The sequence below is a fragment of the Embiotoca jacksoni genome, unplaced genomic scaffold, assembly GCF_022577435.1.
Source record: "Embiotoca jacksoni isolate LCO1_2020_lvr unplaced genomic scaffold, fEmbJac1.0.p SCAF_29, whole genome shotgun sequence".
Lineage (NCBI taxonomy): Eukaryota > Metazoa > Chordata > Actinopteri > Embiotocidae > Embiotoca > Embiotoca jacksoni.
In genome coordinates this window covers 2,345,669-2,368,349 of record NW_027185380.1, presented here as the reverse complement: position 1 = coordinate 2,368,349, position 22,681 = coordinate 2,345,669, and the positions used below count along the sequence as shown (strand labels likewise).

The following is a 22,681-nucleotide window of genomic DNA, read 5'->3' as shown; positions in this document are numbered from 1 at the left end:
TGCAAAGCTAACCTGAAACTCTAAAAACTGCGGTGTAAAAAAAAAAAAAAAAAAAAAAAAAAAAAAAACTATTAGAAAAGGAGTAACATAAACTCGCCTACTTCCAAGCAGCAGCAAAACAAATTGCTGAAGTGGCTTCAAAACGCTGTAACTACACCTCTCGCTGACTGTACTGAGCCGCACACGCATGCCATCCTCCAGCTCTGTTCAATCAGCTCAGGGAGGGAGGTGGACCAAAGACAGCCATCTGTCAATCTCCCAGAGCTGTGAACAAGCTCGTTTTGTCAAAAACATCTCCATCTCCCCCCCCACCCTCCCCATCCCTTCCTCACACATCACCGTCAGCCTGCTGCAGCTCCCCGTCAGAGCTCTGCCCTGCCCTGCTTCTAAAAAAATAAAAAAAATAAAAAACACCTGTTCTGCTCCCATGTGGAGCTCCATCACTCGTGCATGCACGCGGCCCGATCAGCATGCATGACGGCATGTTGTCCCCCACCGCTCTGCATGGAGATGTAACCCAGGAGTAGTACATCAAATCCCATCCATCTGGACTATTCCGCACATCATCACTTCCCTCATCCTACTATCCGTCAAATAGGTGGCGAGCACAGGGCACACGTTGTACTGGTGAGATGACAAACACTTGTCCCTGTTGTGATGGTTGGGAGATGAGAGGGCCACGGCTATTCAATTAGACAGATTTGATTATGCTGAGCTTTGGGTCTCACGGTTGAGAGGCGATTTGTTTTTTTGTTTTTTAACTCTCATCAAGCATGTCACCTTGAAAATCCCACCTATAGCCACTGCAGCTGCTGGTCAAAAACAAGCCCACATTCACGAGATACGTCCACTGTCAAATGCTTTCACATGACAATCACTGTGTGGGTCAGGCAAAGTTGATTCAAATGAAAAAGAGGGTGGTGAGGGGCATTAAGTGACCAAGAGCCTGCCTTTGGAGATAGGAGATTTGCAATCGCCTGCATGATATCATTCCAGAATAATCTTTTAAGCCTCTTGTTGTTTTTAATGTAATTAATAAAACTCCTGATATGTCCGTTAGAGATCTACAGTCAGGCACTATTTTGTGGTGAATTTACAGCTGCTTTCAGCCCTGGGGATTAAGTGGTTGCAGATGGACAGATACCACACTAAGGTCTGGGGTGGGGGCTTAGTAGCACTTGGAGGAGAAAAACACAACAAGCCCTCTTCTTTCATGTACAAAAATCCAGATTTAAATGCATCACCAAGTGCTCAAAAATGTTGACAGCTTTCACTGAACACAGTCTTGCTGTTCTCTGCATAGGACCAGTGCTATTCTGGGGGTGCATGTTGGCTAGTTAACCTATGATCCCAGTGGTGTGTCACATATTCTTCACCAGCAAAATGTCAATGTTAGCCGTTTGATTACATAACTGTGTGTGTGTGTGAGGCTGTGTGGGATGCTCTGCGTGTCACTGTTTGCACGGGCCTGCGGTAAGAGTTTTGACATGTGTGCATGGGAGGGCATTTTGTTTGGAGTGTGCCTGCGTCGGGGCATGGCAAGCATGATCAGCCATCTGAAGCGTTTGCTCAGCGCACACCTCGGACATCAACTATGAATATTGCAACATCTGGACTGCAAGCAAATGCAACGAATCCCCCCTTCCCCCCCACCACCACCACCCTTTCCCCCTCCCATCCCTTTAAATGATCATCTGTGGTCTCTGCGTAAAAACCGGCATCCCTCTTATTCAGAACCTAGGAGCGTGTTAATGCTCGTGATCCAGTGTGTGCAATGGTGTGTGAAGCCCCGGGCCATACGCGATGATGCCAGCATTAACCACGATCCTGCGCTCAGTGTAGTGTGACCGACAATGCGCCTGGCGCCAAAAAGGCAGATTTTGCATGGGGAAACAAAAAAAACAACAAAAAAAAAGACAAAGCGCATACAAAACCAAAATGCATTCGCAGTGGGGTCGGTCGGCTACCTGATCGGTGTGTGCATGTGGAGCATCCAATGTGCATGAGCCGTAATTATGAGCCTGGCTCTAATTTTCAAAAACGTGCCGCTGCCGAGGCGCGCACACTGCGGCATTTACGGTCAAACAGACGCATTTAAAGCCTACCCCAACACTGAGATTTTAAAAAAACGTTCTGACCTGACTATAACATGTGCAGCTGACTTTTTTTTTTTTCTTCTAGTGAGTGCGATCGGCCATAAGCACCAAACACACAATTGTATTTTAATGCCCGCTGCACACTTTCGCTACATGGATAGAAAACGACAATCAGAGGCGCCGCATTCGCATTTTGGACAGAAAAACGGACCTCCTCCTATTTGAAAATGCAATGTTTTGATCTCATGTCCTTGACATCAAAGCGCGGTGGATTGCGTCTTCAAAAAGATGAGACACTTCAATAATTACAATTAATTGGTGTGCATGTGGGTGCATGATCACACTGGGTGCATGATTACACTGCAGATTTCCTAGGTGCTCCGCTCCGTCCTCAGCTCTCTCCCCACTGGATCGCCCCACTCACCTGTCTTGGTCAACAGCGCCGACATGCCCCACGCCACGAAGAAGACACTGCAGATAAAGCACACCTGAACGAATAGCATCTCCCTCCTCTTGCGAACTTTAAATATCTTCGCAATTATTGTCTTTTTGGACGGTCTCACGGTGTCGGTGTCGTCCCGCTCCATGCTTCCCAGCTCGGCCGGCGGCCACTTTTTTTGCGTCCTTGAGAGCCGAAGAAACTGCCGCCCCGCTTGTCTCTTCACACGGAACACAGCCGGGATGTGGTCCTCATTTCAAGACGTCCAGAGCGCAGATGGAGAGTTGTTAAGCGGACAGTTTTCTTCCCCTTTCTCGTCTCTGTCGCTGAGAAGATGCCTTTCAGCTGCTGGGACTGGTGGACTGGGCAATGACACGGCGGTCAAATTCCGATGTAGGTCTCCAAATCAATCGAGCGATGCTCCCGGATTTGGGTTCTGCAAGAGGATGACTGTCGGACGGGCTCCCGTTGCAACGTGCATCCTGTCCCGAGAAGAGAGAGAAAAAAAAAAAAGAAAAAAAAATCAGCTGCAATATTCTCTATCCGTGTAGTTTCTGTGTTTTAGCATAGAATGCGTCAGCGTCCAGTCATTAACGTGGAGTCGCTCAGCTGCGCCGTTTCCAAAACCCCACGCACCTGCGTCTGTTAAGTGAAACCAATCTGTATTCATCAAGGTTAATTGTTAAATTCGGCCAGGAGTCGTGCGGCTTGCCTCGCTTGGGCGCCTCCCCCTCCACACGAATTCCTCCTCAGTGCAGAAAAGCCGTGCTGATGATGAGAGAGGACCGTCAGCTCCCTGCGCTTCCAGCTGCCCTCCTACTCTGCGCCCTTCATCCCTTTCAACGAGACCGAGCTCCTTTAACTTTCCCCAGTACTGCATGTGCAAACAGCCTGTGAGAAATCTTCCTTGATCTCTCCCCTGTCCAACCCTGAAACCACTGGACAGCTGCTCATCAATCACTCCGGACCCCTTTCAAGTTCCGCGAGCTTTCACATTATTCGCCCGTCGCCTCCAGCTTAATTTCTTTGCGACCAGACAAGTCCAATCAACCCCCTCAGAAAGAAAACACAGAACACCCGTGTATCCCACCGCTGCTGTGTTATGAAACCAACATCTTTCCATGTCCCGAGCACGCAGCCCCTTTAACAACTGGCCTACAAGTCACCTGCTATCCTCATTTTGGCATCACGCTGAATAATTGAGGTTATAGATCTTCAGGCTCACGGGCATCGCCTACGTGTTCCTCTCAAATTTATACCCATGAAATAATTTCTCATTGCCTTAAGGTTTTTTTGTGCCAACATTATAATGGCTTGTGCGGTTTTGCGCTTCAGAAAATTGCTTCACATAAACAGAGAGGTTGGACCTCCGTACGATGAGAAATGTAATGGGGACCTTTGTGTCAGTCGTAAATTAAATGCGTGTAAAATATGTCCTGCAGTCAGTGATAACTATAAAGCAAACAATTACTATTATAAGAACAAAATCATACATTTAGTAATACCAACGAGGAGCGATTAACATCATTCACTTCCCTTTCTTGTGCCACGTGAATTCTCCACAAATGTATACGTCAGCTCATGATGCCAGAGTGGAACTGGAGTTGGCCTCAGCTACACCTCTAATTAGCGCTTGATAGATGGCAGCCCTGCATGTGTAGCACCTACACAGGCCAACTGAGGACCGTGCGGAGTCCTGCAGGCTCCACCTCATGTGACTGTGAAGGTCAGGTGTCACCGAACACCCATTATTTGCTGCTAGCTGTCCTCACCTGGAGCTGGCACTTTGTGCTCCAACTGGAGACATTTTATTCCCTGGACTCCAATGTGTCCGTTGTATGGGGGAAGATCAAAGTGTCACTTATTGTTGTGGCTACAATAACGCGCCACATTATTCCCAGGATATTATCTCTTTTACGTCCACGGACTGTCGTGTCCCTCAACGCCAACAACGGCGAGGCTTAAAGTGCTTGAAAGTTTGAACTCTAAAACTTTCAGTTTTGCAGCAGTGTTAGGGAGAAAAGCTGTTTGCTCTAACGCGGTCACGTCCCCTCTGTTATTAACCAGATGTATTTATAGGCTGCTCCAGGAATAATTGAATTAAATTTGATAGTTTGAATGTCTCCACTTACAAAAAAAAAAACAACAACCAAGGAAATAGTTCCTCCTTTTAGGAACTCCGCTTACTCGCTTTCTTGCTTTGGGTTAGACGAGAAGATCAGCTGAGATAAACACAAAAAGAGAGAAAACAATCTCATCCGTGTAGCAGAGTTCACGACAGACTATTCCTTTAATACTTAAGCGCATCCTTGTATCGCGATTACAAACAGCACAGCCATGTTCGGAGGACTTGTGAGGCTGCAGCGCTCGGGCTGCTCCTGCTGCCTTCAGGCCTGCTCCAGGTCAACTTAGCTGCCAAGATAGCAGGCAGGACAGCGGCCGCTTTCTCAGAACTATCTACACGTGCAGGTTGACAAGGCTGAAACAGCCGCGTCGACTTTTTACCATCGCCGCCGCTTCCCCACTTAAGCAAAAGGCGAGCAGCACGCCAGAGTCAACGGCCTCGCACTCCGAAACACAATCTCCTGCCGACCGAGGTTATGTAAGATCAGGACTGTCCCCGTCGGCGCAGTCGGAGACGGCCCTCCAAGAGCATTTACCCGTCGTCTCCGAGAAGCGTCCCAGACGTCGTGCGAGGGGAGGTAGTTCAACGCGGAGGCCGTTGCGGGTCATCAGCTGGGGCCCTCTGAATCTGTGGCCAGGTCTTGCCTTCGGCCTGCGGCTCGAGCCTTCTGCACGCGCGCTTACGCACATACACATCAACATGTGTGACTCGTGCCCATGCCAAGGGATTAGTCCCGTCCAGGCCCCTGCCCACCCAGCAGGCAGGCAATTGGGGAGCAGTGCCAGGCCCTGCTTACGGAGATTTAGCTGCTGCTTTACACTCCCGGCTTCGGTCAAACGCACAGGTTCTGCAGGATCCAGTGAACGGCCGCTGATCCGCAGCAGAGATAATAACACGTGTGAACTGTGGTTTTAGCTGCAGGGAGACGGTGAGAGATCGGCTTTGTAGGAGTGTTCTAACGTGGGCAGATGTCAAAAAGAGCAAGTCAGTGTCATGTAAATGTGTTGTTCGATATAAATGCCAAGCATGTGTCATCCCGTGTCACGCGTCCTTGCACCGCAGATCACTAATGACTTGATGTCGAGCGTGTTAACAATGAACTGTAAGATTGTTGCACAACAATTGCTGTTTGACTCAGCCTTGCTCATTTTAGCTTCCGACTTCATTGCTGCTGCGATGATTCATGTGGTTTATTCACTGGTTTGATGAGGTGATTAAGATGCCGTGTCTGAGGGCAGTACAGCCGAGTCAGGGCACAGTTTACGTAACATTTTTGCGATCGTGAAGATATTTTATCAATGTGAGATTTACTGTGTCGGCTTTTGAATCAAGTACTGACATTATTTGTCAAACCGTGCACGAGATCTATTTTCTAAAGGCTGTTAAATATCAAGTCTGTGGCACTAAACAGTGAATCAACTGCGACTGATAATAATGCATTGTTAAGTTTGAACTAAGAACTGAAGGCCTGAAACTCCCATCAGGTTACTTACGCAAGCGGACATTAAGCAGGAAAATAAAACCGTTTTTTTGGGGGTTTTTTTTTTGGTCTTCTCTCCTGCAAGTCGAGATCAAACAAGATATTTGATCTCCGAGTTTAAGCCTCCAAGAAATTCTTCCTGTTTCCTTCTTTATTCGATATAAAGTGAGAAAAGGGAAGCTTTGAAATAGTGTGCAAGTGTGCTTGTGTGTATGTGGTGGACAGAGATGGCCAGGTGACACTGAGCCAAAGAAAGAAGTCGGACACCTTTCATTAAAGTGCCGTTGGCTTTGTAAATCATATTTTTACCAATCATCTGAAGCAAGTAGACAGATGGAGGGAGAAACAGCCCGAGCTCTGAACCCTTCCAACCTGCCAACTATTGCCGAGCCCACTTTAGCCAACGGCTGGTGCTAACAGGACTGTACAAGCTCGGTGTGCGTGCACACTCGCAGGAAATGTCTCTGGAGGCCTGCGGATTTTACTCCTCGCAAAATCTTCTCAGCCAGCTGCAGGAGAATTAAAATATTCATCATGAGGGCTGAGCGTTCTGTGGCAGCACCGCAGGTTTATTTGTATGCCTGCTCAGGTATGAAGACTAAACGGGGCAGAGAAGAGCAACAGAGAGTCTAATCTGTGTATTCTGGAGGCAGCGGTCGTCTCCTGTGCTGCTCGCTTCCTCCTTGAGGACGTGAAAACTCGCCCGTACAGCTGTCGACATCACGAGGCATCTCAGTCAACCCTGGACAGACAACATCGAGCATTATGATTCATACGCTGCTTTTTAAATGAATAATACACCGGGTAATATGCTCCAGAAAACGGCAAATTGATCATTTATGTGTGCTTCATGCCTGCCGAGTCCAATTTATTTCTTTATCTTTTGAAAAATCCGTTACATAACACATACTAGGTGCCAAAGTGGTGTAAGGTAGGTGGCTTCTGGAATGTTTTTTTACTGCAGGGTGTTCGCATTATTTTGTCCACCCCCTTTACATGACCAGTGTTACATAACAGTCAACTTGCTTTTACAAGTGTAGAAGAAATGTCTCATGGATACTTAGGATTCTATATTAATATATCACACATTCTTTTTCATTATTCTGGAGACAAAACTTCTTATTTCTCACATTTCTTGCTCACTTCATACAATCGGCTGTTTACCTTATCGAAACATCAGCCTCATCCCTTCCGCCCGGGAGCTCAATTCAACTTTTTGAAACGGTATTACTCATTCAAAGCTGAGCATCAGGCCTGCGTGAAATTGGATGAAGGTATCGCAGTTGGACGGACGGTGGCTCAAGGAAAAAGGTTGGCTGTAGCCGAGAGAGACTTAACCTTTTTGCAACGAGCTGCACATAAATAACTTCATTATTCTTTTGTCTGCAGAGGAGAAAACGGATGGGCGGGCAGGCAAGGAGCAACCTTTTCTCCTTGCAAAGAAGAGTGGAGAGTCCCATTCATACCGACCACAGTGGTTATGCCAGCAGAAACATGCAGCCCATTCATTCTGAGGAGATAGCATCAGAGTTGCAGAGACAGCCTACAAAGTCTATATTAATGCAGGCAAGCGGTGCTCTGGAACAGAGGACGAGTGAGGGTGAGTTCTTTCACTTCATTCACTTGGAGGTGGGGGGGGGGGGGGGGGGGGGGGTGGAGGCAGGGGCGGTGCAATAAAGTCAATGGGCCAGTAGATTTCCCTGCTGGGTGATTCCGTCACCGTGTACACCTCCATACTGGACAAAAAAAAGTTATAGGTGTAGGAGGACACAGAGTGGGAGTTGTTAATCTTATTATTCATAAGCAGGCACGAGGAGCGTAATGTGCTTGTTGATCAAAAGCTTTCTTTAAATTGTTTTTTTTTTTTTTTTTTTTTAAAGAAGTAAAATTTTTCACATGATCACCACTGTGCTCATTCTCAACTTTAATTTCTTCTCTGGCCCTGAATGGAGCTTTTTAACGTCTGAGCAAAGAACCCCGATTGTTTACTTCATTTCGTGTCATTTTCTTTTCTTTCCGGCGTTGCGCGAGACGTCACCAGACCTTTAACAAAAAGCCCCAGTTATCAACTTCAGCACTGAGTTTGAAAGACGTGGACTCTAACAAAAGATGCTATTGAAGAGTGGGGATTTTACAATTCAGTGTTATTGAACTTTACGCTCCCACGAGAGTCTAAAAGTCAGGATATCTTGGCTTCTGCTGTATCCGTTTTGTCTACTCGTTGTAAAATCTCTTTTGAGCGCTGCAACTTCATTGAGTAAAATGCTAATTTGCTAAAGGGCCATTTAATACTCAAGTCAAATCTCAAGTGGAAAGGCCTTTAAAGTCAAGTCTGAAGCCTTTAAATGTAAAGTACGGATTGTTGGAAGTGGGGTTATCGGGGTACCTCTCCATTGTCAATCTGTTACCTGCGTCAATATGTCCTCAGTTTGGAGAAACAGGCAGCTGTAGCAGCACAGAAGATAAGCAATATACTAAAACATATTTTAGCCACCTAAAGAAATTTATATCAGTTTAAGTTTCCGCTATATTTAGTTTTTTGTTTGTTTTTTAACATTAGACAATACAGTACACGGCATTAGTGCACTTATACAAAGGAATTTCTTCGGTTGAGAAAATGTAGGGCCAACACCTTATTTTCAACACCAACACTACCTCACATAATCCAAACTACCCCTCTAGTTTAGTTTGAAGTTTTTGTTCCAGTCACCTACGTAGTTTCAGTTCAGTTAGGATCCCCTCCACCTTTCTGTTCGAGAAGTTGGTGCGTCCAAATCCACCGAGCGGCTCCTCTGTCGGGTTCCTCCTCCTCGGCGGCGGCCACCTTTGTGCTCCTCCGTCGTCCTCTCTCTGAACTCCACCATGCGAAGACGCCAATGTAGTTTAAATTCCAATTCATGCCTGTTGTGTTTTTTTTAAACATGCAGATAGTTTGCCGTCATCTCGGAGTCCTTTAATGCTCTTATTGCAGATTTAAATGATCACAAAATTAGAATCACAAAATGTCAATGATTAGTAAAACTTCTACACGTCTCTAATTGCTGTTTGGCTTTTAATTAGTTTAAGCCGCTGAAAATGGGCACAAACTGCATTCAGTTTCAGCTAGCAGAGAGATGAAAAATACACTCGCGAGAGAATAAATCATCAAAACATCAAATTCTGGTCCTCTGTAACCTTCTTATGAGCGACAAAATAGCAAAACACGCTAGCAGACCAGGCTCCACTTGTTTTTCTTCCTTTATTTTTTTGCACCTTTTTGACCGGGAGCTGAAGATGGATTCTCTTTCTCTGGCGCATCCTACAGGACACCATGGGAACTGCAACATTAACCCCGCTATTTAATTCGACGTGCTTTCTGTTAGATTAATGAGGCTTCTACCTGTCGTCGTAAACTGATTGCAATACATTTGTTAACTGTGTAATTCAAATTAAAACGATGCATCTTAAACGTGTTACTTACATGTGCATCTCACATCCAAGACTCGTAGTTCTTTCTTGCGATTTGAATCACTTCTCGTGACCTTCACCGGCATGTGGAGCTGCTTCAAGATAACCTGATGGTAGAATCGAGGCTGGATTACATAACAGAAGCCAAGCAGGTTCACCATCCAGGTGGGAATTTGATTGAATTGAATATTTGTTCGGTAATATTGTATACCACTAACAGGCATCACAAACGAACACGTACACAATGCACAGAGAGAGGGAGGAAATGGGGGGGGGGAGAGTCAAAAGGAGTGCATTGCTAATTTTCCACTAACCAGATTAATTTGAAGGTTTAATCTGGTTGGAGCCTCGGTCACATGACAACATGTATGTTTCTCAAGGTCAAACTGAACTTCCAGGTTTCCATACTATCAGTGTTTTTCTTTCAAGTCCTTTCACTGCATAAAATTTGAATTTTTTTTAAATTTTTTTTATTGTATCAGATTTTACCAGGTGAAAAGATTAAATGTTTTTGCACTTAAGTCAAGTTAGCTCTTCAGGCAGCGAGGCCTCAAGTAATTCAAACACCAGCCAGATGATTTTTGTGACCTAAACTGCCCTCAAATCTCAAGTCCTCTGCTCTGAACTTATCTTCCTCTTTATTTTCCCATGAGATGACACTTTAATAGATGAAAAGAATGTTGGTGACAGAAAGCTTTAGGCTATTTAAAAGCAATTTGGCACTCCTTTCTGTGATAGGACAAAATCTGAATTGGTCTGATGCAGCACAAACCTCAATTATGTTGTGCTGCATATTAAAGCAAGCAGAATCATTTGGAGTCTGTGTTTAACCGAGGTCTGCAGGCCACTACTCACGGTGCTGGCATCCAAACTGAACTGCTCAAAGATAAACGGTTGTACTGCTGAGTCACTTCTATGGATTCACACTCTTCGGGCTGGCCTCAACTTCACTTCCACGGCCCTACGCCATGCCAGAGAGTGGTCCTGAGTTTAAAAGAAACGTCCGCAGGGGTAATTTTCATGTTTTCTGAGCTCGAATTAATCTATGGCGGGGGTATCCTCACAGCTCTCAAGGTGGTGTCAGTCATGTCACATCGGATGAGGCCGGTTGGATCTGACGTGCTCAGTGGAAAGAGCAGGCCAGCCAGGTTGCATTCTGCTGACTGGCTGGAACCACATGTCAGCCTGAATGCAGTACGCTAAGAGGCCGATACTGCTCTCACCCACGGGCGTGTTTCCCGATTCTATTGCCTGCGTCGCCTCAAGTTACGGACAACCGACCGGTCAGGTTTGTTTTGCTCTGGGAGGAGAAGAATGCGCTGTTTGTACTCAAGCCAAGCAAAACAACCTCATGCGATCTGTCCTAAATATCCAGTCACATACACATGATCGTTAAGTCATCCACATGTCTCTGCCAGAGACTCAGCCAGGATCAGTCGCAGCCATGAGTGCACCCAACAAAACGCATTGTTCTATCAAAAAGGCAGCATGGCAGCTGCAGTATTGTGGACTGTGGATAATCTGGCAGCAAGTGCCTTCGTGGATTTGTGCTCGTGAGCATTTCTGCTTTGTGGACCAGTGTGAAGAGCAGGTTTCATAAGAGGATCACCGCCGTAATGGTGTAATTCAGGATTCCTGCTGAACAGGGTCTTTCTATGTCTATCTTTAAGAGTTGGTGGGCATAAGTGGTTCCTTTCCTGAAGGACAATTACGACAGTAAAACGCCCAAGGATTACCCATGGAGGCAAGAATTAGGAAAGAGATGGAGTAAGAGCAAGCAAGAACCTAGAGGGGAATTAAGAAGTGTGGCGTTTGAGAGAGAGAGTAAAGGGCAGACAATGAACAGAGACTCAAAATAGGAAGGGGAACTTTCCTCCAAGGGTATCCACAAACCTTCAAAAAAATTACTGCTAATACAACTAAAATAGTTTAAAAGCTTACTATACACGTTTTTAAAGTTCAAGAGTACACCTACGGTCACCGCTAAAGCTCAAAAGTAACGCATCCTATCGCGTTTGTTTTCTTTGTTCAACCTGTACACAATCCCAAATGATAATGAAAGTGACAGGCTGTGGTTGAGGTTATCTGTCATATTGTAGAAACCTGGATGGTATCCGGTATCCGGTACCTGATACTTTGTTTTTGGTAACACGTGTCGAAGATGGAGGTGAGCCAATGCTGACAAGTTATGTGAAAACCCTGCAGACCTCTGATTGGTCAAAGAGAATCGTCACTTGAATCGTCGTTGCCAAGCTACTATACCATTATTTAGATGTAACTGAAAGAGATGTTTCTCTTAGCAAGAAAATGAATATGTGTAATTTGTAATTCACCGTTTCAACCAATTTTCTACCAGTTTCCGATTCATAATTTCAGCATTAATTTCACTGTTGAAACTGTATTAGAAGATGTTGGAAGATTCTGTTTTATAATTGTATTATCTCTTTAAAGGCTGAGGTAACATAAAAAAAAAGGTGAAGGGCGGTTTTATTCTAGTTTTTAAAATGTCTAGCAATTGTCAAAGGATTGCTATTCGTTTACAACCTGCATTTCATCTCGAAAGTAAAGAAAATCAACGTGATGTCCACTTGGGCCGTGACTACCATTTTTAGAGCAGGATATATCATGGGATTTTGGTGCCTCATGCTATGTTTGAATATTGTGTGGTTTCATCGAAATCCGTACCCATTTCACATTATTACATTGATGTCATTGGCATTAAGTGGTCTGCTTAGTGAGGAGACGAGGAATTCAAAAGGGATTAAATTCATTCATCCTCCAATCCACACAGATGCATGGATATGCACGACCAAGATGCTCCCTCTTTGAGTGCAGCTTTGGGCCAATGAGTACAGTACGAAAGGCAGAGGGGTGGTCACCCTGGAGCCGGTTTATGGATTTATGATCTGAAGTAGTCTGACAGATTGGCAGTGCACTTGTTGAGGGGAAAGCAGATCTCTCGGCGTCCTCCAGGGGGCAGAGTGGCCTCTTGTGTCCCGGGCGATTCTGCCCTGTGCTCTGGGCTTAGCTTGCTCGTTACATTACAGGGGCTTCTGTGACAGAGTCAGCATTATGAAAGCTAAGAGGATTAGCTGATGGACATTTCTGGCGTTGCCGGTCAATTATCAAAATGAAAAGCAGTGACTGGGCAGGGCTGGCATGCTCTGTGGCACAGAAGAGCTCCTCTCTCTCTCTCTCTCTCTCTCTCCTCATCTCCACTCTCGCTCTCTATCTCTCACTCAGCTTCTGTCCGTCACAGGTTACAGAGGTTCAGTGGAGGGGGGGGGAATAAAAAAAAAATAAAGGCATCATTGGTGCGCTGCTGAACATCAAAGTTTAGTGTGTGTGTGCCAGTGTGAGTCACGGATTAAAAAAGAGCATTTAAATTTTAATGTTTCTAAAGTGCAAAACTGTATGTTATGCAACTGTATAAAAACAGGCCTGCGCGTCAGCCAGCCATCCGTGCTCAAGTCTAACTCCTCCAACCATGTGCATGATCACCCATCCACACACTGCTCGCTTTCACTGTCCTACTTGTGTGTGTGTGTATGTATGTATGTATGTAGTTACCCCCCCCCCCCTCTGTGATTTCTTGACAGGCTATCATAGTAGGAGGTGTCTCTGTCGCGGTGATGTCACGGTCTGGGCACGTGTGTGTGTGATGTCTGGGGTGATGAAGATGAGTCGTGGGGAGGCAAGGAGGTTTGTTTTGGTGTATCCGTAAAAGTGGCAATCCACAGCTGCCTGTGTTAAGGATCTACCCCGGGGATTCACACAACGCTGCAAATGTAATCAACCGAGTCAATGTGCCACCACGGCTGCAGCGGACACGTCATCCCGGCAGTGCCCCCCCCCCCCCCCCCCCCCACACACACACACACACCACCTCCTCCTTGCATTCTCCAACTTCCTAATACAGCAAGTCACACCTCAGTGAGGCCCAGCAGAGGTGAGGCTGTATATCCATGTGTGCCAGAAAAAGATAAGAAAACAAACTGCTGAAGCGTTTCATTATTAATTTTTTTTTTTTTTTTTTTTACCTTAACACCAACAGTCAGGGAGGTAAAATTTAAAAAAAAAAAAAGTGCTTTACCTTTTTCTGTTTTGCTGCGAGAGACAAGTTGCTTAAAATATGAAGAGAGCGGTAATCCTGGCTCGCTCCAGCAGGCTGAATTATATTCAATCCCAGTTATCACTTCAGGATTGTCATCTCACCGCTGTATTACAGATGATCCTGCTGCATGGGCAGATTTGATAGGGGGTATTCAGAGGCTGGTTAGATGCAGCTGAAAAATGTCTCCATCTGCTGTTACTGCAGTAACTAGTTGTCCTCGTAGGCAGCGACGCTTGTGTGGTGATAGTGCAAACATCTAATACTGACAGGCCTGGGGAGAATGTCAAATTTTCGGTTGGGGGATATTCTTTTTTTTTTTTTGGTTCAAAAATATTTTAAACTCGGATCATCTAGTTTAAAGGGGACTTCCACCATTTTTTTTTTTTTTTTTTTTGAAAGAAAGATAATTTAATTAGTCACAAGAAAAGGAGTTTAGCTGATCAAAAGCCTTTAAATTCAGAGCTTCTTTTCATTTGACTCTTACGTCTCAGTCTGATGGATTTTCCTTTTTAAGGGTCTTTTGTAAGGTTGCAACTCTTCTGTTTTGGTGATCGAGTTGTCTTATTTAGTTAAGCATTGTTCTGATTTTTGTTTGGTCATGCGAGTGTGTTTAGGGACATCCTGGAATAGCAGATGATACACCTCAAGGGGCTTTTATTCTGACACAACCGATTTAAAATGTACTCCATATAAACAGTTGTCCCCCGTGGCTCTGGTGCTTTGTCAAGCTTGACATGCGTTACCAGCTGGGGGTGCAGACATTGTCAAGGCAGGACATGTCTAATTAAGACATAATCAAAGACGCTATTGAGCTGCATGTTGGAAAGTGTTAAGATTCAGCCCTTTTGGGATTTGATGGGTTTCCCACCACACTAAAACTGAGCAGTTTTTTAATATGCAGTGTTCATAAAGGGGCATAACCAACGTATGCATACTAAATACAGCTTGTTGTAGACAGTGCTGTTAATGTACACTATTTTCCTACAAATTACATTTTGATGTCTGGCGTGATTTTCCAAACTCTCCTCATATTGTATAATTTGTTGTTCGTGTAAAAATGGTTGATTTTTTTTGTATAAAAAAAACCTTTAAATACAGACTAGTGATATTATTTCTAAATTATTAAGTGTCTAAATGTGTTAAGGTTCATTACCCATCCTGAACTATGGACATCTGAGACAAACCTTCCTCGGCACCACATATTTGAAAAAACAAAAAGACTGTTTTTTTTTAATGACAGAACAGGAAGCAAAAAGCATCCCTGAGCATGTAACTGTACAGTTGGGGGGAGGGGGAAGGGGAGGGTCTGAGGAAAATGGAGGACCTCAGGGTTGTAGAGTCTGTTCCCGCCGAGAGGTCGGTCCAGGGAAAAGCATCTGCCTTTCACTTTACGGAGGTAAATTAACTATATATAAAAAAAAAAAAATTAAAAAAAAAATATATATAAAAAGGGAGAATGCACAACAAGGTTTGCAGTGAAACAGCTGGAGCAGCCCAAGGGGCAGAGGCACACTCTCCTCCGGGTAAAGTCCTTGTAAAGGATTGTCTCTGTTTTGCCATGGTTTGCTCTGCTGCTGCTGCTGCTGCTGCCGCTGCTCCTCCTGCCGCTGCTCCTCCTCCTCCTCCTCCTGCCGCTGCTGCTGCTGCTATACAACAGCATACTGCTGATACAGCAGCTCCCGGATCTTATAGTAGTCGTCACAGAGGCAGCCTTCCAGGCCGATGCGTCCGGCCTCCGTCTGGGCACAGAGAGCACAAAGAAGCGCAGGTCATCTGGGTCCTCGCACGACAAGGTTTTCACCCTTCAACACAGACACACCAGCCTCGCACAGCACACTGGTGACTCTCCAAAGTCTTCCTACAGACTCGGGATGAAACCGTCTAATGAACCCACATCCAAGATTTCCCAGTGAAATAGCACACGCAGAACCTCGCGCTCCTTTAACAGTCTCAGTGCTCTTTGATTTCATTTTCTGGGTTGCATCTATTTTAGGTTCTTGTCAATTATGCAGTTTGTTGTTAGCATCCTGGCTCACTCCGACTTTTCCTTTTACTTTAGTGGTTAACTTTTGCCTGGGACTCTTTTTGTTTTTTTTCTTTTCTGTGCGTCTTTCATCTGAAGTGAGATGTTTTCATTTGCCACCGGGATTTTTCTGTCCTACTTAGGCCGGCCGCCTTTGTTTCTTTTTGTATTTATTGTTCTGCTTTGCGTGTTAAGTATGGGTATTTTGCATGTAAGTAAACAAACCTCAAAAAAATGGATTTCGTTGCCAAGTCTGCCTTAAAACAATACACCAGTGTCAATATGAACACTGAAGCAGATTTGTAATCATCCCTCCTGTTCATGCAAATACACACACACGCGCACACACACACACACACCTACAGCCTAATCCTCCTGCTTGTGTTTCTTTAGACTCCAGATTGAGCTGCTGTGTTTTTACAGCATCGGAAAAACAACTTGCTCACAGCACTGACAGACACTCGGGATGCAGAATCCGTCATCAAACAAAAGGAGAAGCTCAATGTGTTGTACACCTTTACAATATTAGTACGTCTCGTGGGGCCGGTTTTCAGCTCTGCATCGCTCCTTCTTATGGCTCACAGTCAACAGAATCTAAAGCAATAAATACTCCTCCTGTGCCTGTTTGTTGCAGTGATAAATTATTATCTGCAAGCTGTTCCTAGTGACTTGAATGGTGCAGAAAAAACTAAGAAAAAAAGACAGGCGTATGTGTCTTGTAATTTTCACTAAAACAATATATCAAGCATGTATCTTTTCTTTCACATGATCCCTAATATGAATCGACGTGTAATAAAAGCAGGATCTCGGCATGTTTAGTTGCTATGTTTTGGCAACAGCGAGCTGGTGCCGTATGTCTTCTGTGCTTTCTGTGCTCTGGAGGGTCAGTGGTGAGTGGCAATGCAGGGAGCTGACGGATAATGCGCTCAGAGAGCCCGAGGGGGGGGCGGGGGAGGGAGGGGGGGGGGGGCGGGGGATGACACTCACCCTGCGGACAGCCACCATGTTGTTGCATACCAGCACTCCTCCCACAAACTCGGCCTGGATGCCCTCTCTCAGCAGGACCTGCTTGAAGTCAGACAGACGGGGCTCGTTGATGAACACCGACGGATGCCCTGGAATCTGGAGGGAGAGTGGAAGAGTGCGACGGTCAGGCTGCTTCTCAAAGGAGTGTCAGGACTGTTTATACGCCCCTTTTAGGACACATACTGTCAGAGTCCCATTACATTACATTACATTTAGCTGACGCTTTTATCCAAAGCGACTTACAACATACTGATGGTACACCATCGGGAGCAATTTTTTTTTTTTTTTTTTTTTTTAGGGTTCAGTGTCTTGCTCAAGGACACTTGGGCATGTGGACAGGAGGAGCTGGGGATCAAGCCACCAACCTTCCGATTAGTGTGCAGCCCACTCTACCGACTGAGCCACAGCCTCCCCTTCTCGCGAAGAAGAGTCTCAAGAGAGGCACCAGGCTATCTGTCCAGCGATGAGCTCTTCTCTGTGCCTCGGTCAAACCTCCTCTAGATATCTCAATAGCAGTTTTTGGTCGACTGGCCGCTGCAGCTACTGGGACATAAAACTCATCTGCTCCTCATCCCGTTTCCTTTGCCAAAGTAATTTCCATGATGTCAAAGAGATGACGTTACTTGTCAAAGTGAGTAGCAGCAAAAAAAAAATAGGACATCCACTTATAAAATCTCTCAAAGCTGAATCAAATCAAAATCACCTTCCTACGTTCTCTTCTCAATTTCTTATGAGCCACTGGTTCACATCAGTGACCCGTCTCATTGTTTATGTTTCATCTTTAATTCAAAGATATCTAACAACTCAATAAGAGCGAAATAGATGTGACAGTGAATATTTTTAAGCCCCTTTCCACTCAACCATGTGTTCTGCTCAAGTGCATCGAGCAAATCAGATGATTATTCCAAGCACAGTGAACTGAATATTTAAGCTACAGATGTTGACATATTCAGAGATGATCATGCGTCATCGCAACACCTTTCTAGACCGTGAAATTTCTGTTCGCCGTCTCACCTCGCTTGGAGGCAGTGGCTCCAGCGTGGGAATGACATCACTCTCCTCAGACAACTCCTTCTCGTCCTCTCCAAACAGGTTCTTAATGGCGCGTTGGGCCGCCACCGCCGTGGCGTTGTGTTCGATGCCGAGGTCGGGGGTGGTTTCCATGACCAGCTCGCTGTCCTCCACCTCGTCTTTCACACCCTCCTCCAGCATCACGCCGGTGTCCACCTTCACCACGCGCATGTCCAGCACGCCATCGATCCACGCCAGCTCCGTGTCTTTGGCCTTGCAGAACTGCAGTGAGCTCACCAAGGAGTCTTTCAACCGCACCTTTACGGTGAGAAGACGACGGTAGAGTTAGTGACAGTTACGGCGTCTTGGCTCAAATGCAAAAGGAGTTCAAAATATGACCTAATATTTTTTCACACATATTGTCGACAATATTGTTCTTGCAGAAATACCCTGAACTATCAGGGTAATATTTAGCGCCATATCATCGACGCCTACTTTGTTTACCTAATTAATAAGAGACAACTCGACTCGGTCTACTGAAAACTAAACCAAACAGGGCTTTACTGCGGCTGACCTGGTAGATGTGGGTCTCACTGGTTGCGTCCACCGTTTCCTGCAGTTTGGGCGTGTAGACCTTGATGTCTTTGCTGAAAGCCTTGCAGGACTCTGCCAGGTCCAGACTGGCTTCTGGGGGCCCGTGAACGATCACAAGCTGTCTGGGTTTCATCTGATTGATAATCTTTTTTATGGAGTCGCCATCGGAGCGGCCTTCGTAGTCGATGTACGTTACCCGAGCTCTTTACAGAAAAAAAACAACAAAGAGAGGGTCAAGCCTTTGAGTCTTGCTGATGGGTCAGACGTTGTCAAACATGAGTTGGGACAAGATTTCTTGACAGATTTGCTGACTAGAAACCCTTTTCTGCAGCACTTAACTTCATATTCAAACATCTACACTCATTCATGTCTGGAGGCCGTCCAACAACCTACAACAGTGTATTGCAGTGTTGGCCGGTGACCAGCTGGAAGGGCAGAGGAAATGATACTGTATCATGGGAGTTTAAATCTGCAGAGGTCTATTCATGAGCCCAATCATGACCATCACCGACCTGATTTCTAGATTTTCTATACTCGCGATGCATTTGGTGGGGACGACAGACAGATCCTGGTCCATGGGTTCCTCTCCGTTGGTCAAGCCAGATTCCAGTTTGCTCTTCTCCTCCTCTGTGGCTTGCAGCTCAGGAACCAGAAACTCCTCCAGCCTTCGAAAACACAACATCGGTTTATTGATAATGGCAGACGCGTCCAGATTGTTGGCTTCCCGCATCCTGTAATGTGATGTTCACAGGTACCAGTGCTGTGAAGTACCTGATGATTTCTCCATACTCGTCCCATTTGATCCTCTCCTCGTGTGTCGGAAACATCGGGTACGACTTTTTGGCTTGTTTGAAGAAACTGCCTTTACGGCTCCCCTCGCCCTTCATCATCAGGTCGTGGTGTTTGGTTTTCACTACAGCCGGCTGATCCAGATCGTCGTCCATATCGCTCTCATCACTGGAGTCCACATCCACCCTGCAAATCCACAAAAGTAAACATTAATTCCGCACACAGCAGTTTTAATTTCTCCAAGAGACGACACCATATTTGAACTCGGTGGGAGTCTATAAATGTTGTTTTAACAGTGTCACGACTCATCTCGCGTTTGCAGGTTTCCATTTAAACAGCCTGCTTGATCCGCAATCTAGACCTCGATTTGCATTTCTGTTGGCTTTTTACATCATTTGCTGTTTTAGCCAAAAACATTTTGTGACACCAACAGGCATGAAACATCACCAAGAAAAGCCGTGTAACCCTTAAACCGCCCGCCCAGTCGTCCCACGTCTGTTTCCACAGCAACTTACTCTTTTGCTTGTTCAAGTTTTTTAGCTGCTTCTTTCTTTACTTTGTCCTTTTCAAGGTATTCTTCCAGCTCCTTGCCTTCGAGCTTCACCCTTTTCCGCACCTGTCATAATGAGAAAGAGTGAAACATGAATATGATGCAGATGACAGAGTGACACATTGCGTTGCTTCCTCAGCCGGGTCTGAATGTGAGAGACAGGAGATGCCCGTGGGGCAAATTCTGCACGAACAGATAAATCTCAACCCTCTGTCATAGTAAATCAAACACTGTCTGACCTCCAGATCCAGCATCTTTTCTCCGGGGTTGTCGATGAGGTAACGGGCCAAGGTTCCAGGTGTGGTGCGGTACGTCAGGATGATGGAGTTTTTGGCGTTTTGGCACCACTGGATGAAAAGCTCCCGGGAGAAGCCGGACTCGAGGTCTGGCTGGCTGCAAAGCACCACCTTGGGACTGGGCACCCGGGCCAGGTCCGCCAGACTGTGGCACAGGGTTAAGTGTCGGAACTGGAAGGGGTTGTTTCTCTTGTCCTCAAAACACCTCATGAGCTTGTCACTCATCCACTCCACCTACAGAGAATCAGTGGATTTTGAAACATGTAGTCTAGCATTATATCTTCTGTATTATACATCTCTGCACATACGAAGATCATCAGTTCAAGCCAAGTTTTTCTGGCAAATACAATGACATTATATTTATATAGCCCCAAATCACAACACAAGTCATGTCAGGGCACTTTACATCATCAGTACAATAGTTCTGATTCAAGAATCCGAAAGGTTAAACATTTTTTCTCAAGTGTGAGAATCAGCGCTTGATACCTGGGACTTGGAGAACTCCACCACATTGTAGCTGACGTTGTTGAGCAGAGCTAGCGGGTAAACTCCCAGCCCAGCGTCCTTTGTCCTCCAAATCTGGTCCAGGAGCTGAGCCAGCTCCAGCACACGACCGGCCGTATCCACGGAGATGAGGACGTTACCGTCACCACGTAGGGTCTCCATTACATTGGCTTTGGGAGGGGGGGCGGAAAAAAATGAGAAATTCATTATTCACCATTTTCCCTGATCATTTGAACATGTCAAATACAGGGAGAACATTTTACACAATATTATTCAATTTAATACATTGTGCTCCTAAAATATTAGCGCTATAAAACCCTATTAATATCACTTACTAAGCAGCTGCTCATCTCTTTGTTTGCGACGTGGTTGTACATACGCAGCATTGAAGGAGTCTGTAATTAGTAAGGACGGACGACTAATGCTCTCCAACGTGCAGCCGTTGAGGTGGCTGGAAGAGATGGATTAAAACAGGGCATAAACTAAAAATCCATCTGAAAACAAAATTCTACTTCACGTGTGTTTTACTTCTGCTTACATTTCTCTTTTGTGGTTGAAATCCACAGCGTACACAATCTCCTCCTCCCCATCCTTTACAATCTTCCAAATGGTGCCTCCGATCATGTGTCCAGCTGGGACAGGAGTGATGGAGAGGCCGTGCCCTTTCCCTGTCAGGCAAAAGGAGATTTTAAAAAAAAAACAACAACAACCACACATTGTTATGTGTAATGCACAAAATGGGATGACTTCTGATCCGAGTCTGCAGCTAACTCACCTTTTAAATTAACGATCTGAGAGTATTTCAGCTGCTGGATTTTATCAAAAGCACAATCCACATCATCAAGGGTGAACAGGGTGAAATCCTCACTGTTGTTTCGAGACTGAGTGGACGGAAGGAAACACGTGTTTGAGACGGCAATCGTGCAAGGAAGCTGCGGTATTGTATGTCTTTACGTGCACAATATTTCCCACATGCCCTTCTGACCTGATATAGATCATACATGAACATCTGCCCCATCTTGTAGACGGGAATCGTGGCATAGATAGTGCAGTTTAGACCCAGTTTGCCCACAGCATATGGCAGGGCTCCCAGGTGGATGGGGTCAGGGTGGGAGAGGAGCACAGCGTCAACCTGATGAACATATCTGGAGGGAAAAATAAAAAAAACAATAAAACAAAACAAAACAGCTGAGACTCATCGGTCTGAGACTCAATACTGCAGGAAGAAAGCACCGAGACCCACATCACTCGGGTCACTGTTCAAGCGGAGGAACTCGGGACGCAACCTGACACAACCACAGGCCAGAGGGCGTCAAACAGCACACTTCCACAACAGTTTTCTTTTATCCACTATCACGCTGATCGCAAAGGACAAACGCTGAAATAAAATGCCACGTCCCCCCCCCCCCCACACACACGTCAATCACGGTGTGTGAAATGTGAGTGTTTTGATAAGTGTCCACTGTCCCCCTTGTCTCCAGGACTACCTCGATCTCTGTCATACGGAAGTCCAAGTCCAAGATTTTGGTGCAATAACTCATCATGCAATAATTTACCTTTTCATAGATTCAATGATGTCCATTGAGAAGTTCTCGTCCCAGCCACAGTCCAGCAGAAAGCGGAATTCATCCACCTGCAGCAGGTAACAGAGGGCGGACTCCTCCTGGACCCCCGACACGGCTGTCAGCTTGATAATGGACGTCATTGTTGCTTCGGCTACAAAGAAAACGAACACATGGCTGAATCTTTAAGATAAAAAAAAAAAAAAAACACTGCACGAAATACCGAGCAAAAAAAAAAAAATGCTGCAAAAACCGGTTTAGTCGAACAGGAAGTACAATTTAAAGTAAACAGTTTGGTTGCTTAGCCGCAGCTAGCTTCAACACACACACACACACGTTACCCGGCGGAGGCTATTTAGCACGCTAGCCGCATGTTAGCCTGTGGGTGTACGCGGATCGACAAGAGGAGCGTCGAACATACCATTAAATACGGGGGTGACGTCAATTATCTTCCGCTGGCGTAGAAACGACGATTTAGTGGGTTTTCTACGATTCCGACGTTAAGACATTTTTGGTTCGCGCTTTTGAATACACACTCGACCGGCAGACATGTTTGCCGCTGCGTCACGTGTGAGTGGACACAGGGGCGTACCAAGATCAGCGGGGGGGGGGGGACAGCACAAAC

General features: G+C 45.6%; 2 protein-coding genes across 5 annotated transcripts in view; both read right to left on the bottom strand.

Moving 5' to 3' along the window:
• Positions 1 to 3,520, bottom strand: part of slc24a4b (solute carrier family 24 member 4b) — a 38,501-nt gene extending 34,981 nt beyond the window's left edge. The window contains exon 1 of one of the 2 annotated variants that reach the window (XM_069161726.1): positions 2,521 to 3,520. In XM_069161726.1, the coding sequence (XP_069017827.1) occupies positions 2,521 to 2,683 (163 nt within the window). In that variant the 5' untranslated portion in view covers positions 2,684 to 3,520. The remainder of the gene's footprint in view (positions 1 to 2,520) is intronic. The other variant, XM_069161725.1, reaches the window with a different exon arrangement.
• cpsf2 (cleavage and polyadenylation specific factor 2) lies at positions 2,928 to 22,625 on the bottom strand. 3 transcript variants are annotated; one of them, XM_069161721.1, is made up of 17 exons: positions 22,478 to 22,625; positions 22,051 to 22,210; positions 21,480 to 21,639; positions 21,270 to 21,375; positions 21,033 to 21,162; positions 20,830 to 20,945; positions 20,477 to 20,664; positions 19,934 to 20,224; positions 19,660 to 19,760; positions 19,127 to 19,330; positions 18,868 to 19,020; positions 18,336 to 18,558; positions 17,765 to 18,079; positions 16,712 to 16,846; positions 9,601 to 9,694; positions 8,855 to 9,041; positions 2,928 to 3,017 (listed from the first exon to the last, which is right to left on the bottom strand). In XM_069161721.1, exons 2-16 carry the CDS (start codon positions 22,197 to 22,199, stop codon positions 8,866 to 8,868), a joined length of 2,541 nt encoding a protein of 846 aa, XP_069017822.1. In that variant the 5' UTR covers positions 22,200 to 22,210; positions 22,478 to 22,625; the 3' UTR covers positions 2,928 to 3,017; positions 8,855 to 8,865. The 3 variants fall into 3 exon arrangements, with proteins under 3 accessions (XP_069017822.1, XP_069017823.1, XP_069017825.1); XM_069161722.1 differs by lacking the exon at positions 2,928 to 3,017 and adding an exon at positions 6,435 to 6,882; XM_069161724.1 differs by lacking the exons at positions 2,928 to 3,017; positions 8,855 to 9,041; positions 9,601 to 9,694 and adding an exon at positions 13,508 to 15,440.
• Between the last annotated feature and the right edge of the window lie 56 nt (positions 22,626 to 22,681).

Coding starts and splice junctions, on each gene's coding strand:
- cpsf2 (XM_069161721.1), bottom strand. CDS start 22,199: ATGACGTCCATTATCAAGCTGACAGCCGTGTCGGGGGTCCAGGAGGAG. Junction 19,331..19,659: donor AAACTTGAACAAGCAAAAGA/GTAAGTTGCTGT, acceptor GTGGATTTGCAG/GGTGGATGTGGACTCCAGTG. Junction 9,042..9,600: donor CTTGGATGTGAGATGCACAT/GTAAGTAACACG, acceptor AAAACACAACAG/GCATGAATTGGAATTTAAAC.